Source organism: Emydura macquarii, unplaced genomic scaffold (genome assembly GCF_026122565.2).
Source record: "Emydura macquarii macquarii isolate MOO-44397 ecotype Brisbane River unplaced genomic scaffold, CSIRO-AGI_Emac_v2 contig_1876, whole genome shotgun sequence".
NCBI lineage: Eukaryota > Metazoa > Chordata > Testudines > Chelidae > Emydura > Emydura macquarii.
In genome coordinates, this window is record NW_027132013.1 from 13,958,218 (window position 1) to 13,973,315 (window position 15,098).

The 15,098-nt window shown below is 45.7% G+C and overlaps 1 protein-coding gene across 2 annotated transcripts; it reads right to left on the bottom strand.

Annotated features, from left to right (window-relative positions):
* Positions 1-762: 762 nt before the first annotated feature.
* RAPSN (receptor associated protein of the synapse) lies at positions 763-13,504 on the bottom strand. Of its 2 annotated transcripts, XM_067557719.1 has the most exons (8): positions 13,289-13,504; positions 10,152-10,490; positions 8,562-8,720; positions 8,080-8,178; positions 7,854-7,976; positions 2,882-2,935; positions 1,873-2,072; positions 763-1,271 (listed from the first exon to the last, which is right to left on the bottom strand). In XM_067557719.1, the coding sequence occupies exons 1-8, from the start codon at positions 13,502-13,504 to the stop codon at positions 1,199-1,201; spliced, it is 1,263 nt and encodes a 420-aa protein (XP_067413820.1). In that variant the 3' UTR covers positions 763-1,198. The 2 variants fall into 2 exon arrangements, with proteins under 2 accessions (XP_067413820.1, XP_067413821.1); XM_067557720.1 differs by lacking the exons at positions 2,882-2,935; positions 7,854-7,976 and having other exon boundaries at positions 13,289-13,480.
* Positions 13,505-15,098: the final 1,594 nt, after the last annotated feature.

The following is a 15,098-nucleotide window of genomic DNA, read 5'->3' on the forward strand; positions in this document are numbered from 1 at the left end:
GGGGCCCGCCTCCCCCTCCCCGCGGGCGGTGGCGCAGGCGCTGTGCCTAGCGGCTGGGCGGGGAGGGTGTTGCCCAGACAGACCCACCCCCCCCCTCAAGGCGGAGGGAGGCGCTCGTAGCCCCTCCCCCCCCGGGCACGAGCAGAAGCAGAGCCAGGGGCCTCGGCCGGGGTGCAAAGACTTTTATTGGCAACACAAACGGGGGTGGAAATACAGCGCGGCTGCGCCCTGCGCGGGCGGGGCCGAGGGCCGCTGCCCCGGCACGTGCACCAGAGGCGCCGCAGGGGCGGGGCTGAAAGAACGTGGGCGCCGCGCCGCGCCCCTGGCAGCGGGCCCTGAGTGATGCGGCCAAGCCCCGTGGAACCCGCCTCGCTTCAGGGGCCGTTCTATCTGCACGGAGCCCGGCTCGCGCACAGGCTCGGGCGGCCGCAGGGGAAGGGGAGCACGTGAGCACAGGGGAGCACGGGCCCAGCAGGGAGCCGAGGCCCACTCAGGGAAGACGAAGAGACATGAACGGGTGGCACAGGCCACAGCGCAGTCAGGGCTGACGTTGGTTCGCTCATTAATACAGATTGCTGAATGAAACCCATTTGCCCTCAACCCGTTAGTGAATTTCTAGGAGGGATCCAGCCTCAGGGAGGAGTAGGATCCAAATCCCATGGCTAAAGGAAAGGAGCCTATGGGTTAGGCTGCCTGGATTTACAGCAGGCCATGCTGAGAAGGGGCTGCTGATTCAACCCAGACAACTTTGCTGTGCTACACATCTGCCCGGGACCAGTGCCCAGGCTCCTTTCACTTCTCCTGAGAGGCAAAAACAAGCACCAAAGAAAGAGAAGGAAAGGCAATAACTGACCCTACTACAGGTGACTGAACAGGGACAAAAATGGGTTGTGAACTGGCACTGGAGGAAATTTCAAGCAAGTCCTAGAAGGGGGGAGAGGATGATAGAGATTGAAACTGGCGTTAGAGAGATGGTTCCAGAGGGACTCCAGGATGACAGCTGTGTCAGAACACAGGTGTGTGTAAATCATCAGGTTAGAGTAAGAGATCAAGGTGCACTTGTTGCATCATGTGCAGGAGACCTCTCCACCTGCAAGCCGTTGTCCTCCTTCCAGCTGCGTGCTCAGTGACATCCCAGGGTTCTGGCTTCTGTTGCCAGTCAGAATATGGGCTCTCGCCAACTGACTGATTCAGCGGTTCACACGAATCCTGGTTTCATTGATGAACGGCGGCAGTTGGGGCAGCCACGGGTCCCATTGGTTTGGAGGCATCTGCAACAGGAAGTGGTCATTTCTCACAGTGCATGCCTACAGCGTGATGCCCAGGGGGCTCTGATTTACAGATCTGGACTCCTATCCCAGGGAAGGGGAAGGAAGTGGCTTAGGGCCTGTCTACATAAAACCCCTAAGATGGGTTTATACCTCTCCTCTCCATTCCCACAGTCTGGCACAGTCCTAGTTGCTATTACTTCCAAAAGTCAGTGAGGGACAGGGGAATCTAAACAGATCATTAAACTTGTTTGTTTAGTAACATGAAAGATTAGATGATGGTTGACTCTTTGGAGAGGAGTCATTGATTTTGTGTAATAATGGCAGGACACCATGAGGAAGTACATTCTGTATTTAAGTGATATGGCATATTCAGACTGCAGAGAACAGTCCTACTCTGGACACTAATAGAGCTTTTCCATTATTCTTGTCCCTTCATAGATTCCTCTATAGCCCCAGCCCTCTCGCATAAATTCCTGATGAACTCCTGCCTTATTCTATTCCCCCCTGTGAGAATCCCTCCCCAAGCACCTGCCTCATCTCATCTTCCCAACTCCCTTCCCTCTCATCTCCCCCACTCTGCCCTATCTTTTGTGCTCATTACTTTAAATGGAAGAAATGGGAGCAGGGCAGCGCCTGGAGCTGGCTGTTCTTCTCCCCAATGGACTCTCCACACATGCCGCAGTACAGCTCCATCTCCTCTACACACTCGTGGAATTTCACCACATGGTCACGAAGTTCTCGTTGCTGTCCCTTTGAGCGATAGATCCCTTCACACAGGCAGTGAAGCTTCAACAGGCCAAGCTATATACAGAGGGCAGAGGCATGAGAGGGGGATGGTGCAAGTTGAAGGAGAACCAATAGCATGGGGAGAGCATTAGAAGGAAGAGGTTTTCTCCAGCCCCACCAGCCATCTGGGACATGCATGAACCTCCCCACAGAAAACACCAACTTGTCCACTGGTCAGGATTTCTCCTATGAGAATACAGAGGTCGTCCCATCTTTCCTTATCCTTTTGTCCCAGTGTGCCACTAAAGGGGATGACGGGTGCAGTGCTCCAACCCGACTCTGCATCATCATAGAGCTGGCTTTCCTAGGCACCTGCACGCCCATAAGTCACCTCTTCACTTCCCTCTAGCTGCCGGCCAATATGCCATTCATGCATAGCGTTCAGTCAGCATATACTAGCAGTCTCCCTGAGGCTGGCTGGCCACTTAATGAATGCCATGTAGCTACTCATCAGGGAAGAGACCCCTAATCCTCCACTTCTCCTCACTGCTGTTATTTTCCTGTCCAGCCATTTGGCTCCCTCTCCTTCCCACTTAACTCACTCCGGCTCCCCACTAACTTTCTAAGGGTCTCTCAGTTGCCATCATCCACCCAACCCATTCAGAATGCTCCCCAGCTACTGTCTCATACCTGAATTAAAAACAAATTCAGAAGTGGTTCACTTTCTACACCCAAGACACTCAGCCTTAGCCTCGAGGACCTATTGGTTAACATTGGCTTATGGAGGGTAACAGGGAGCAATGTGAGGCTGGAAGATAGCGTGGACACCCAAATCTCCATAAGAGGGCTCTGGACACTGGTGGAGTGGAGCTGTGGACTCTTACCTTGTTCCCCAGTCCCTCTGCCAGCTCCTGGGCCTTCTCAATGCCTTCCAGTGCCTGTAAAGGAGAGAGCAGAGACTCCACCTGTCATCAGCACATCACCAGTTCTTATTCCAACAGTTCAGAACCAGCTCTGCCTGGTGAGGGGCATGCTGGGAATTAAAAGGTTAAGGAACAAGGAGATAACAGTGTTAGGGTTAATAAAACATTCCCACAATTCAGTAGAAGCAAGAAAGCTCTGTGGTGGGATGTACACACTCACAGCATGCCCTCACAAAGCTTAGTGAACTGCTTGCTCACTGAAGGGTCATATGGATGCAACAGAGGCATTCCTATCCCAGATACACAGTGAATGGGAAGTCAGAGTGCAGCCTGACAGAGACTGGTGTCTCCAAAGGGAAAGGTTATAGAACTACTTAAACTTCAGGGCAGTAAATCATTAGGGTTTGGCTTAAGCACAAGCAAAGCAACTAGCTGCTGCTGAGCACACCCCAAAATGCCCCCCTCCTCCCCAGGTTCACCAGTCTTTGGGCCACTTCAGTCTCCGCTTCCATTGGGACAAAAGGGGCAGGAACAAGGATCAGTATTGCCAACAGAACTCGTGGTTCCCAACCAACTTGTCCTACTTTTGCTGCCCATGACCCCTGTGCTGGGGTATAGGAAGGAACTGTTGCCCTGGCCTTGCCAGCCTGTAGGGAAGTAGCATTGTTCTAGCAGCTGCTATTCTGAGAAAGTCCCTACAGTTCCCGCATCCCTCAGGATAACAAGAAATAATCATCAATGCTGATAACCAGCCTCTGCCCTCCAGGGTTACTGAGCAACCAGCTTCAGGTTTCAGCTGGCAGTGTGGGAGAAGGGGTTTCCCATAGGAGAGGATTGTCTAACTAGGCCTATTATGGGATTTCCACCTTTCTAGAAAGCATCTGGCACTGCTTGCTGTGGGAGATGAGATACCAGCCTAGATGGATTCTTAGTTAGTTCTAGTGTGATGGTAAGCTAGCAGGAACTCTATAGAGAGGGACAAAGTAATGAAAGTGTAGTGTTGTTGCTTCCTTATCTCTGCTGCATTCCACAATAAGAACAAAGGGATCACTCTTGACTTACTGAACCTAGATTCTGTGCCAATCTAACTAAAACCACTGGCCTTTCTTCTGCCTACCACAAAGCAGGCAGAAAGGCAGCTTAACCAGCTGATCATTTGGGTGCTGTTAGTAGCCAGCACAGATAAGTCCTAAGGCTGCTCTAAATTGCCTTGTAAATGTAAAGCCAACTTTGGCTCCTGTCTCATCAGCTGCGGCCACAGCTGAGGGTTCAGATTATAAGCAGAACTGGTAACATCACATATTTTAAGGTTGCCAGACACTTCCCATTATTTTCATATAATTCTAAAACTTTGCCAAACTTTAACATTTTGGACTGAAGTTTTCCATGTTGGGTGTCTGCCTCAGGCTGATTTTATTGGAAAAATCTCAAACACAATGATTCTGCCATTTCTGAAAATGAGGGTAGGGAAAAATAGGTTGTTTTGACCATGTTAAATTCTGGTGATCTTTTATTTAAAAGCTCTAAGTGCCCCCATGCTTTCAAGCAGGGAATTTAAGGTTGGCAGGTGTGGTCGCTTTTGTATCAGGGATGTACTTTTTTGCCATCCTCCTGAAAATCCACTCAAATTTGATCACATTATAAGCCTTTGAAAAAATGCAGTTTGCACACATTCAGTAGAGACTTCTTACATTTTAGCAGTCTAAGTCCCAAAAAATTCCATCCACACTGGGCATGCTCCAGCCCAGGGCTGACCAAGACATTCCCTGCAATAGAAGATCTGTGCTGCTGGAGGCCATGAGAGGTCTCCATGTATTTCAGGTACCAATCAAGGTCAACAGAGACTGGAGAGGATGAGGCAGAAGAGGGTCATGCTCGGAAGCAATAGGCAAAAGAGCTTGTGCCCATGAGAGCACACTCCCCTCCAGAGGCTGGAATGGAACCCAAGATTCCAACTGTCCAAGTGGAGAGTGTGCTTATAAAATATGTGGGTGAGTCCAAGCTAGGTGGGGTTGCTAGCACTTTGGAGGATAAGAGTAGAATTCAAAATAACAGACAACTTGGAGAGTTGGTCTGAAATCAATGAGATGAAATTCATTACAGACAGGTGCAAAGTGCTACACTTGGGAAGGAAAAATCAAATGCACAACTACAAAACGAGAATTAACTGGCTAGGTGGTAGTAGTGCTGAAAAGGATCTGGGGTTATAATGAATCACAAATTGAATACGAGTAAACAATGTGATACAGCTGCAAACCCCCCCCCCCCCCCCCAAAAAAAAAACCCCTCCCTGCTAATATCATCCTGGGGTGTTAACAGAGGTATTGTATATAAGACATGGGAGGTAACTGTCCTGCTCTACTCAGCACTGGCGAGACCTCAGCTGGAGTGCTGTGTCCAGTTCCGGGTACCACACTTTAGGAAAGATGTGGACAAATTGGAGTGTGTCCCGAGGAGAGCAACAAAAATGATAAAATGATGATTCCTGACCTATGAAGAAAAGTTAAACAAACTAGACATATATAGTCTTGAGAAAAGAAGACAGGGAAGCGGAGGGTTAGGGAATGACAACAACACACCTGATAAAGTCTTCAAATATGTTAAGGAAAAAGGAAAATGATCGATGGTTCTCCATTTCCACTGAAGGCAGTAGTAGTGATGGGCTTATGAGAAGTCGTAATGGGCTTATGTGGCAGGAAGGGAGAGTTAGAAAAAATTTCCTAATATCTAATCTAACTATAAGGCTAGTTAAGCTCTGGAATAGGTTGCCAAGGGAGGTTGTGGATCCCCATCATTGGAGGTTTTTAAGAATAGGGTGGACAAACACCTGTCAGGGATGATCTAGGTTTACTTGGTCCTACCTCAGTGCAGGGGGCTGGACTTGATGACTTCTTGAGCTTCCTTCCAGCCCTATATTTTTATGATTTTCTGGTTCCTGAGTCTCACCATTCGTTTGCTGTTAGCAGATGTCTGTGAAAGCCACTGGCAAAATGTCTCATCCCCCTCTATGATAGTCTACATGGAGGATGACATTCTACTACTGCTAACAGTACTCCGTTAGTTCAAGTGGCAGAGGTCCATGTGGTTGATCTAAATGTTCCAACCCTGCTGATGAACCACCATGGGTGGCAATAAAATGCAACATGATTGATTTTCTATTTTTTTCAGTTTACTTTTTAAAAACGTAGGAAATTATACACAAAAAAGTACATTAAAACAACATTGATAAGGTTTCAAAGTCCTGCACTCATAAATTAGGAAATGCCAGAATTAAGGCTGTTTTTGTAATCTTAATTTGGCCCACTTGTGTGTATGCATTACAATCTAGTCATTGATTACATGATCACATATTAATTTTTCCACAAGATCCTTGGCTCATTCAGTGCACAAGATGAATCAGAGTTGTGTAGTGAAGGAGGCTGTAGTCTGTAGAACCCCTGCTTCATTTGTTTCAGAAGTTGGAAAGTATATAGTGAATGAGGCAGGGGGTCGCAGGAAGAGAAAGGAGGGTCTTATGGTTAAAGCAGTTGAATGCTTCCCTAAGGAACTGAATTCTATTCCTGCCTCTGCCACAGAGTACTTATGTGATCACTTCAACCAAACATTTTACATATTGTCACTAGTTGCAAGTTCCTCATTTTCTGAGTGCCTGACTTGAGATCCTGGGCTCTAATTTACAAAAGAGCTGAGTGCTCGCAACTGGAACTGTAGTCAACAAGAGCTTTATTTTGAACATATAAAGTGCTATATAATGCTAAGTATGCTAAAAAAATAGGTATTGGATAACTCAGATTGGGCACCCAAAATTAATGGATATATTTGACTTTAATCTCTCTGTGTCTCAGTTCACCATCTGTAAAATGGTGGTTAATAATATCCCCTCATTTCACAGGAGTTGTGAAAATACATTAGTTAATGTTTGTGAAGCACTCAGATACTATAGTGATTAACATCACAGAAAAGTCCATAAGGAAATGAATAATTCTGTCTTCAGAGCAGGTTTTGGATGGTGTGCAGTAAATAAGGCCTAGAGCCGAACAATGAGTAGAAACAAAATATTAAATTGTTGCCCATTAAATGAGCTCCCTCCATTCTGTGGACTGACTGAAGGAGGGGTCCTGTAGAAAATATATGTAATTATACAATGTATGACTATCATAATGCATATGCACAAGGGGTTTAAATTAAGGCAATCCTGATTCTGACATTTCCTAACTTTTGAGTTAAATTGAGTTGAGTTTCAACTTCGCAAGTTTAATAATCTTCTCAATGTAGTTTTTGTGTGTGTAATTGTATGTATTTTAAAGGAACTAACATGCTGTATACATAGTGAAAACAAGTAACCTCATGGTCTTGTACAGTGTAATCTCCTGCCCATTCCCACTTCTCTGTTTGGTACCATCTCTCCCTGTTCCATGCTATATTTTATCTACCCTAGTCTCTAAACTCCTCTAAGCCGGTCTGTGTCATCTATGTTTGTCTGTAAAGCATAGGATGTACCTATTGGGCTGTACAAATAACATCATGATCACTAATAATAAAGGTCATTATACAGCTAAGAGAGAGTCAATCAAATGTGTTTCAGAGTGTAAGATGGGGGTCCGGAAGGGATCTCTCTTCCCACTCTTTTCATTGCACAGTTATTTCTGTGCAATATGTGTTTTCTTGTGAAGCACCTGATACTGGCCACATGACTTTGTAGACCTTAGATCTGATCCAGTATAGGTGTCCTCAATTTATGACAGATTCCTAGCTTCCCAAATTGGATTATGTAGAGAAATGTTAGTAGTCAAGTACCAGGTCCTGTGAGTAGAATAGAGGCACAGGGGACTCTGCCGTACACAGGTGTATATAGTTCAGAAAGAGGTTGTCTACTTCAGAGAGAGCCCCAGCCTTATTTGCCCAGTTTCCTCAGGAATGGCCTGTGACTGACCTTGTCCAACTCCTTCTGGATCACCCAGCACTTGGCTACTCCCAGCAGTACCTGGATCTGTCCCAGGCGGTTTCCAATCTCTGTCATGATGCTCATGGAGGAATCATAGCGAGGAAAGGCTGTCTGCAGAATGAGATAGACCGTCAGACACATTCAGCTGTGTCCCAGTCCTGGTGCTCCCTTTCCATCCCCCTGGCTGCTCCCTTCTGTCTCCCCTTGCTCCCACCTGTATGTCTGCTCTGCTGCGGTGGATATCAGCAAAGCAGAGCAGGCACAGTGCCTGCAGTGGCCGATCCCCATGCTGTAGAGCAATCTTCATTGACTCCTGAAAGAAAACACCTCCAGTCAGTACAAAACCCACCCCAGGCCCAGCGGGGACTGAAGCACTCACGACACCACAGCCTCTCTTAAGGGCTAACTTCAGAGCAACGACATACCCTTGGAGAAGGAAGCCTCATCCACAGTTGTGCACTGCATGTTCCCAGCTCCCAGCAGATGGCATCCCTGAACCCAACCCCTGAGAACAGCTTTGATTAATGAAACCACAGATGTGCTACATCTAGGGGTGGAAGGCAGAAAGGGTATTTGGGGTACAAGGTGAATGATGCACTATCTCAGAATCCCCTAAGCCTGACCTGCAGAGAGCCCTCCCCTACTCCAAGATCTCTCTGCCATGTTTGGCCCAGTATCTCTACCTCCACCTTGTACCTCACAGCATTCCATAGCATCTGCCAGATGTCCCAGCTTCTGATAGGCCACTGCCATGTGGTACTGGCTCATTGCTCGGTACTTCAAACTCCAGCCCTTTCCGTAATCATTCACCAGTTCAGCTGCTTTACATGGGAAGAAGAGGGCTTTCTCGTAGTCCTGGAAGGCAAAGAGACAAGCAGAAGGACAGAAATAGGTTAGAGTGTTAGGCTGCCCCCTGGAGTAATAGGACTCTCCAAATAGGACTCATCTCAAAATGAGCATGTGTATCCAGCTGGGGAAGCTAGAATTGCCACATGATAAAAGCCATGATCCCTAGCACACTTCGCTAGCAGGTCCAGAACTTAAATTATATGCTGGGGTGATTACACAGTCAGCTCACTGTGACATTCATAAGGAAAGGACTCTGCTTCCCATTATAGAGATGATTTACCCTCTCTACAGCCAAAGTCTGGTTCAGAGCCCCCCGTATTGTTTTATCTGCTCCTCCGCCATCATATCCCTCTACATTCTTAGAGAACTTTTCAGCTTCAAAATGTTGTCCAAACAATTAACCCTCACAGTCTTTCTCTCTCTCTCTCTCTCTCACTCACTCAGGGCTGAGTAGGTTGTTATGGCAGTAAATGGGGTGGGTGGACGGGGAAGTCAGGGCTATGTCACAGTCATCACTTTAGTTTTTTTAAAAGGGAAAGATCGTGGCATCCAATATCTTAATAATTTTGTTTATCCTAGGAAATTTTTAGAAGTCAAATAAATCTCCTTTATTTAACAATAAAAATAGTTTAAAATCATCATATTTAACCATCTAAAACCATTTCAAAGTGACCTGCAAAAGATTTTAAAAAACCCCCACAAAGCTACTCGTGTGCCTTTTTTCGTTCTTTATGATGTATGAAGGAAATCAAAGTTTTTTGTTTTTTTTTAATGTTTTTTTCCTGCTTGATTTTTACCTTAGACATATCAGAAATGGTTTTCATTTCCCTGGTTTTTGTTGGAGGATCAGAAGTTTGTTCATCATCAGTTCATAACAAGGACAACCAGGGTGACAGAAAAAGACTTTGTATGGAAAAACCCTAATAATTGTTTTTGTCACAGAACTCATAGCTATGACAAATGCCAGCTTTAATCACTATACTTATTGCATGGAAACTGAGGCACAAAAGAGGTAGGAGACTTGCCCAGAGTCACATGGTGAGTCAGTGGCAGAGCTAGGTATAGAACCCAGGCCCAGGAGTCCTGATTTCTGGTCCCATGCCCAGACCACACCTCTGTGGCTGTCCAGGTTCTAGAGCTGTGTGCATTGTACATTAAAGAATGTGAATTGCACCTTCTATCTTAGGTGTGCTGTGTAAATTCCCTCTTTTGACTCTTTCTTGACTTAAGTCTCAAGCAGAATAGTCATTGGTGTTAGGAGCAGAGTTAAAACCTTCCCAGAACAACCCTCCTCCCTGAGACTCCATGAACTACTTCCTGTATGGATATAGGGTGAATCCTTGCCCACCTTGATCCTTTCCCGAATCCAAGATGGGGGCAATTCTCCCACTATCACTTCCCATCCCCTAGGTCACCAGCTGAGCTGTCTGTCCGCACCTTGATCTGTGTGTAGAAACTCCCCAGGCTGCAGCAGACACGGCATTCCAGCATCTTGTCATCATTGTTGTGTGCATAGCGGAGGGCTTTCTCGAAACACTCCAGTGCCTTCTGAAAGATGCTGAGGCCCAGGAAGGCATTGCCCATACTGAGGCTCACCTGGCCATTCAGCTGCAGGCTCACAGTGGTGCCCTGCATGTTCAGACAAGTCTTGCAGTAAGAGATGGTTTTCTGGAATTCACAGAGTTTCTCGTTGCTCCGAGCCAGGTTCAGGTAGCTCTCCATAAGGTAGTCAGGGTCCTCTAACTCCCGAGCTGTGTCAATCTGCACAACTGCAAACTTTCAGCAAAGAAGAGTATATTTATAGAGAGTTTTTCTGAACGAATAAAGCCTGTGCTTCCTGTATCCTGCACAGGAGAAGTTACACAGCTTGTGGTCAGGACGAAAGGGTCCAACAGGACAGCATTTATTGATAAAATACCCAAGTGGACAGGCCATGAGGTGGGTTACACAGCGTATAAGTAGACAGGAAAAACATCTCTTTGTGTTCTCTATCTCTGGGAGAGGGAGATCTGGGTTAGAAATTGGTGGAGAGAGCTGCCAAATGGCCATGGAAGGAGGCCTCAGAAAGAGAAAGACATTTCTGCACTGTACAACTCCGCTTTTCCTACAATATTCTTCAATCATCCCCATGCACCCACATCTTCCCAGAATTAATTTTGAGCAGGATTTAAGACTGTATCAAATACTCTGCTAAACAACAGAAACGATCAAGATTCCTTCACTCATTCATTCTGTGCGTCTATCGAAAAGCAATCCAGTTTGTCTGAAAAGCTTTGTTCTCTATAAATGACTTTGCTCATTGCATTTGGTTCAGTTACTCTGGTCTAAGTCTCTTTATTTAGACTGTAAACTATTCAGGGCAGGGAATGTCTTCTTCTATATCGTGATGAGCAAAGTGCACTGTTGGGTCTGAATTAATAATTGCAATACACTAGGCGTCCTGTGTTTGTTTCATTATTTTATTAGGGATTAAAATTAAATTTACTGGATGATAATTCCAAGGATCACTTTTCTTTCCCTTTTTGAAGATTGGAACCACACTTACTTTTTTGTAGTTCTCTAGAATCTTCTTTGTTCTCCATGAAGTTTCAAAAATAATTGTCACTGTTCTGATTGTCCACTAATTCCCTTAAACCCTTGGGAAGTGTGCTATGTGGACCAAGTATTTTGTATAAATTCATGTTTTCAAGTGTTCCTTTACCTGATTTTTACAAGCTCTTCCTTGATTCCTAATTGTCCAAACCTCTTTTCTTTCATTTGCCCCTTAAATGCCTTTTCTCTGAAAGAAGTTGAGCATCACAGCCCTTTTAAAATTGTCATTAATTTCATGCCTCTCCTCATTCATTTGTAGACCTCCTTATTTGTCCTCCCATATATTTGTAAAAGTCTCCATGTTCCCTCTTTAATCCCTTGTTTAGTTTGAACTCTTCTGCTTTATTGAAGTTGTTCTCTTTTCCTTATGTTACAAGGATATTAGAGAAATTTGACTTAGATTGACCTTTTCTGTTCTCTGTTACCAATGTGATTTTGATTCTCTCCAGTCTTCCTTCACCTATCTCTTTTGTTCCCCGCACAATTCTAAACATTCTCTTCACACCACACCTTATCTCCTCCCCTCATAGCTATCTAGGCTTTCTCCTCCCCTGATCACCCTACAACTCCTGTCACCAATCCCATCTCTTCTCAGAGCACCCCACTTGTCTCCAGATGCATCCCAACTGCTTCTCACCCTCTTTTCTCCTTTCCCCCCCACTATGTGCTCTGAGGATAGGACTCTTTTGATACTTCCAATTAGTAAATTATTGGGTGCAACACTCAAGTTGCTTTAAATGGTGCCATCTAAAGTACTTGAATTTGAGGAGTTTACAATAAATCATCAGCATGGAGAAAAGTTTCCTATGATTCCAGATACCAACTCCAGGTCTGGCACCCAAGAAACCTCAGCGACTAGCACAGCAAGACCCCTTTTCCGGCTTGGATTGTTTCTTACCTTGAGTACCAGAAATTTCCCCCATGTGGTCTCCTAGATCCTTGACTCATCCTTCCAAACACTCTCTGCTGTTCCAGATGCATCCAGCCCCTCTTCAGACCCCTTCACTGGCTTCTTCACACACCACATCAAATTCAAGTTCCTTGTCTTCACTTGCAAGGCTTCGCACAGCTTAGCTTCAAGACTCTCTCTGCTCTTCTATTTTCCTCAAGCCACACTGATGCCCCTTTTGGGTCCTTCTCACCCTCTGTGCTGCCCCCAACACTGGGAACCCCCCTCCCTGATCTTATCTTAAAGGCCCTCCTGAAACACACTTCTTTCAAAAAGCTTATTATTTTTTCCCCTCTTTCAACCAAACCTCCCATTTTCCACAACTAGAGGAGTGTTAACAAGTATTTGTTAGACTGAGCTCACCACATCAGTGACTGTGTTTGAACAGCAATGTTTGCTAGATGTTTGAACAGTGCTAAAAACTTTGTGGGAATTGCTGCAATACCAATAATTATAATAAAATCCAATAATAGACAATGTATTTAAGATATCAAACAAAAATTGTGGAGGTAGCCAGGTACTAACCCCAATGCAACACAGTCACTGCTTGTCCTACATCATCTGCTTTGATTTTTTGTTTTTGTTTTCTGTACTCATGGGCAATTTTGGGCAGGGACTCCCCTCAAAACAGTTTGTCAAGTGCCCAGCACACTATATGTCCTTTGTGAAAAATAATTAAGAATCTCCAAGGTTAAATGCTTTGGGCTAGTACTCCAAAAATTCTTAAGGATCAGCTCTACAGGCCAGCAACCTGAGATTCCCTGGGGACTGACACTTTGAGAATCTTTGAGGACCAGAACTAGGGAGCAGCAATGCAGAGTGACACTGTAAAGACCCCAGGGACTCACTAGACACATAAGTCAGAGCTGCCGCCTGTCCCAAATGGTCAAGGCAGTACACTTTATGATGCACAGTGTCTCATGCATCTTGCTCCAAGCAAGATATAAACCCTGCTTTTACAGTATAATTCCCAGCTGCTCCCTATAGTGGGTGTGATACATAGTGGCATGCATTCAACCTGGGATTGCTTTACCTTTAGCATATCCTTGTATCTGCCCATTTCCGAGTGAGCAGTGATGAGGCAGCCCAAAACCCGAAACCTGCCAGAAGGATCTGTGGTCTTTTCCAAAACCCTCATCCAGACTTGCAGAGCCTTTTCTGTCTGGTTAGACTGGTAGAGCTGGAGTCCTTTCTCTATCTGCTGCTTCGTCTGGTCCTGACCCATCTCCTTTGCATCAAAAAGCCTCATATACTAACCTTTTGGGACAGCAGAAACAAGGAGCCTGAGAGAGAACACAGAACGTCCTAAAGCAGGAAGGTGGATTTCATATTCTAGAGGCTTGGGGCCATAAGACCCTCAGACGTTTCCGGATGCAGGAATATCAGCAGAAGATGGTAGTAGGGGGCTGTAAAGCCTTTAAGGCAGCATCCCAAATCCATTAGGCAAACTTCTCATGTACTGAGGCCCCATCAGAACATTCTGCAGCCCAAACCCACAAACAAAGAGGAAGGAAAGAAGAAAAGTGTAACAGGGAGAGAGAGAAAAAAATCCCAAGTGGCTAGAGTGAAATTCAATCGGAATGGCCACTCCTGGGCGCCCCCTCCCCATTGGCCACAGCTGTGCCTGCCAGTCCTGGTCACGTGGCTTCACAGGAATGTCAGTCAGTCTTAGTAACTCCAAGGTCACAGTGAGCCAACTGCTCCCATCTCCCGTCCCCCAAGCATGCGACTTATAAAAATACCCCAGAGAAAGACAATCAGCTGCAGTGACAGAGATGTTTCAGTAATCTTTCTCCCCTCTCCCATCACTGGGCACCCATTAGAGCATTAGGGAGGGGGATACAGCCTGACACAATGCAAGTCCAGGTATCCCCAGGTAGGATGGGAGCAGAACTGTGCAAACCTCTGGAACAGAGAGCATGTGCTTCAGAAATCAGAAGATGAATAGTAAAAGGTTCAAACATTTAAACATGCAGAGTATTATAACTATTTCCTCAGTGCCAACAATGTGCTCAGCATTGTACCAGGCACAAAATACATGAAGAGCTCATGTGTGGAGGATGGATGGTATTGTGGTCAGATAGACAGACTGATGAGACCCAGGTTCAGTTTCTCAGCTCTATCATAGACTTGTCTATTGGCTCCTTAGCTTTTTGGGGACAGTGAAAATCTATGGAGTTAATTCCCTGACACCCTAGTTCTGGCATTCAATAACACCTGTGAACTACAAGCGTTTCACTACAAGGATTGATACTTTCTGAGCATCTGATAGAGAGAGATTACTCATCTTGTGCAGTAACTGGAGCTCTTTGAGATGTGTCCTCCTATGGCTGCTCTACTTCAGGTGAGCATGCACCTGTGTCTTTGATCAGAGATTTTTGGTAGCAGTTCCTGTTTGGCCTGTGAACGCACTCTACACATCCTTATGTCCCATACATGTATATAGAGTTGTACAGGTGACCCACCCTCAGTTTCTTCTCTACTGCAAAGTCCCACTGAGGAAACTGAAGCAGAAGGGAAAGAGGGCGGGTAGTGGAATACCCATAAGGACACACATCTCAAAGAACTCCACTTACTGCATAAGGTGAGGAACCTCTCTTTCTTCAAGTAGTTTCTCTGTGGGTGTTCCACTTCAGATGACTCCCAAGCAGTATCCCCACAGGAGGAAAGGTGTTCCAGGACACAGTTTAATACTGAAGACAGAACTGCATTGCCAACTGCAGCATCTGATTTAGAGGCATAAACCAAAGCATAGTGGTTGGAGAACATATGTACTGAAGTCCAGGTTGCAGCTCTGCAAATTTCAGCCAGGGAATATTCTTAGGTTATATAGTGGAAGTAGA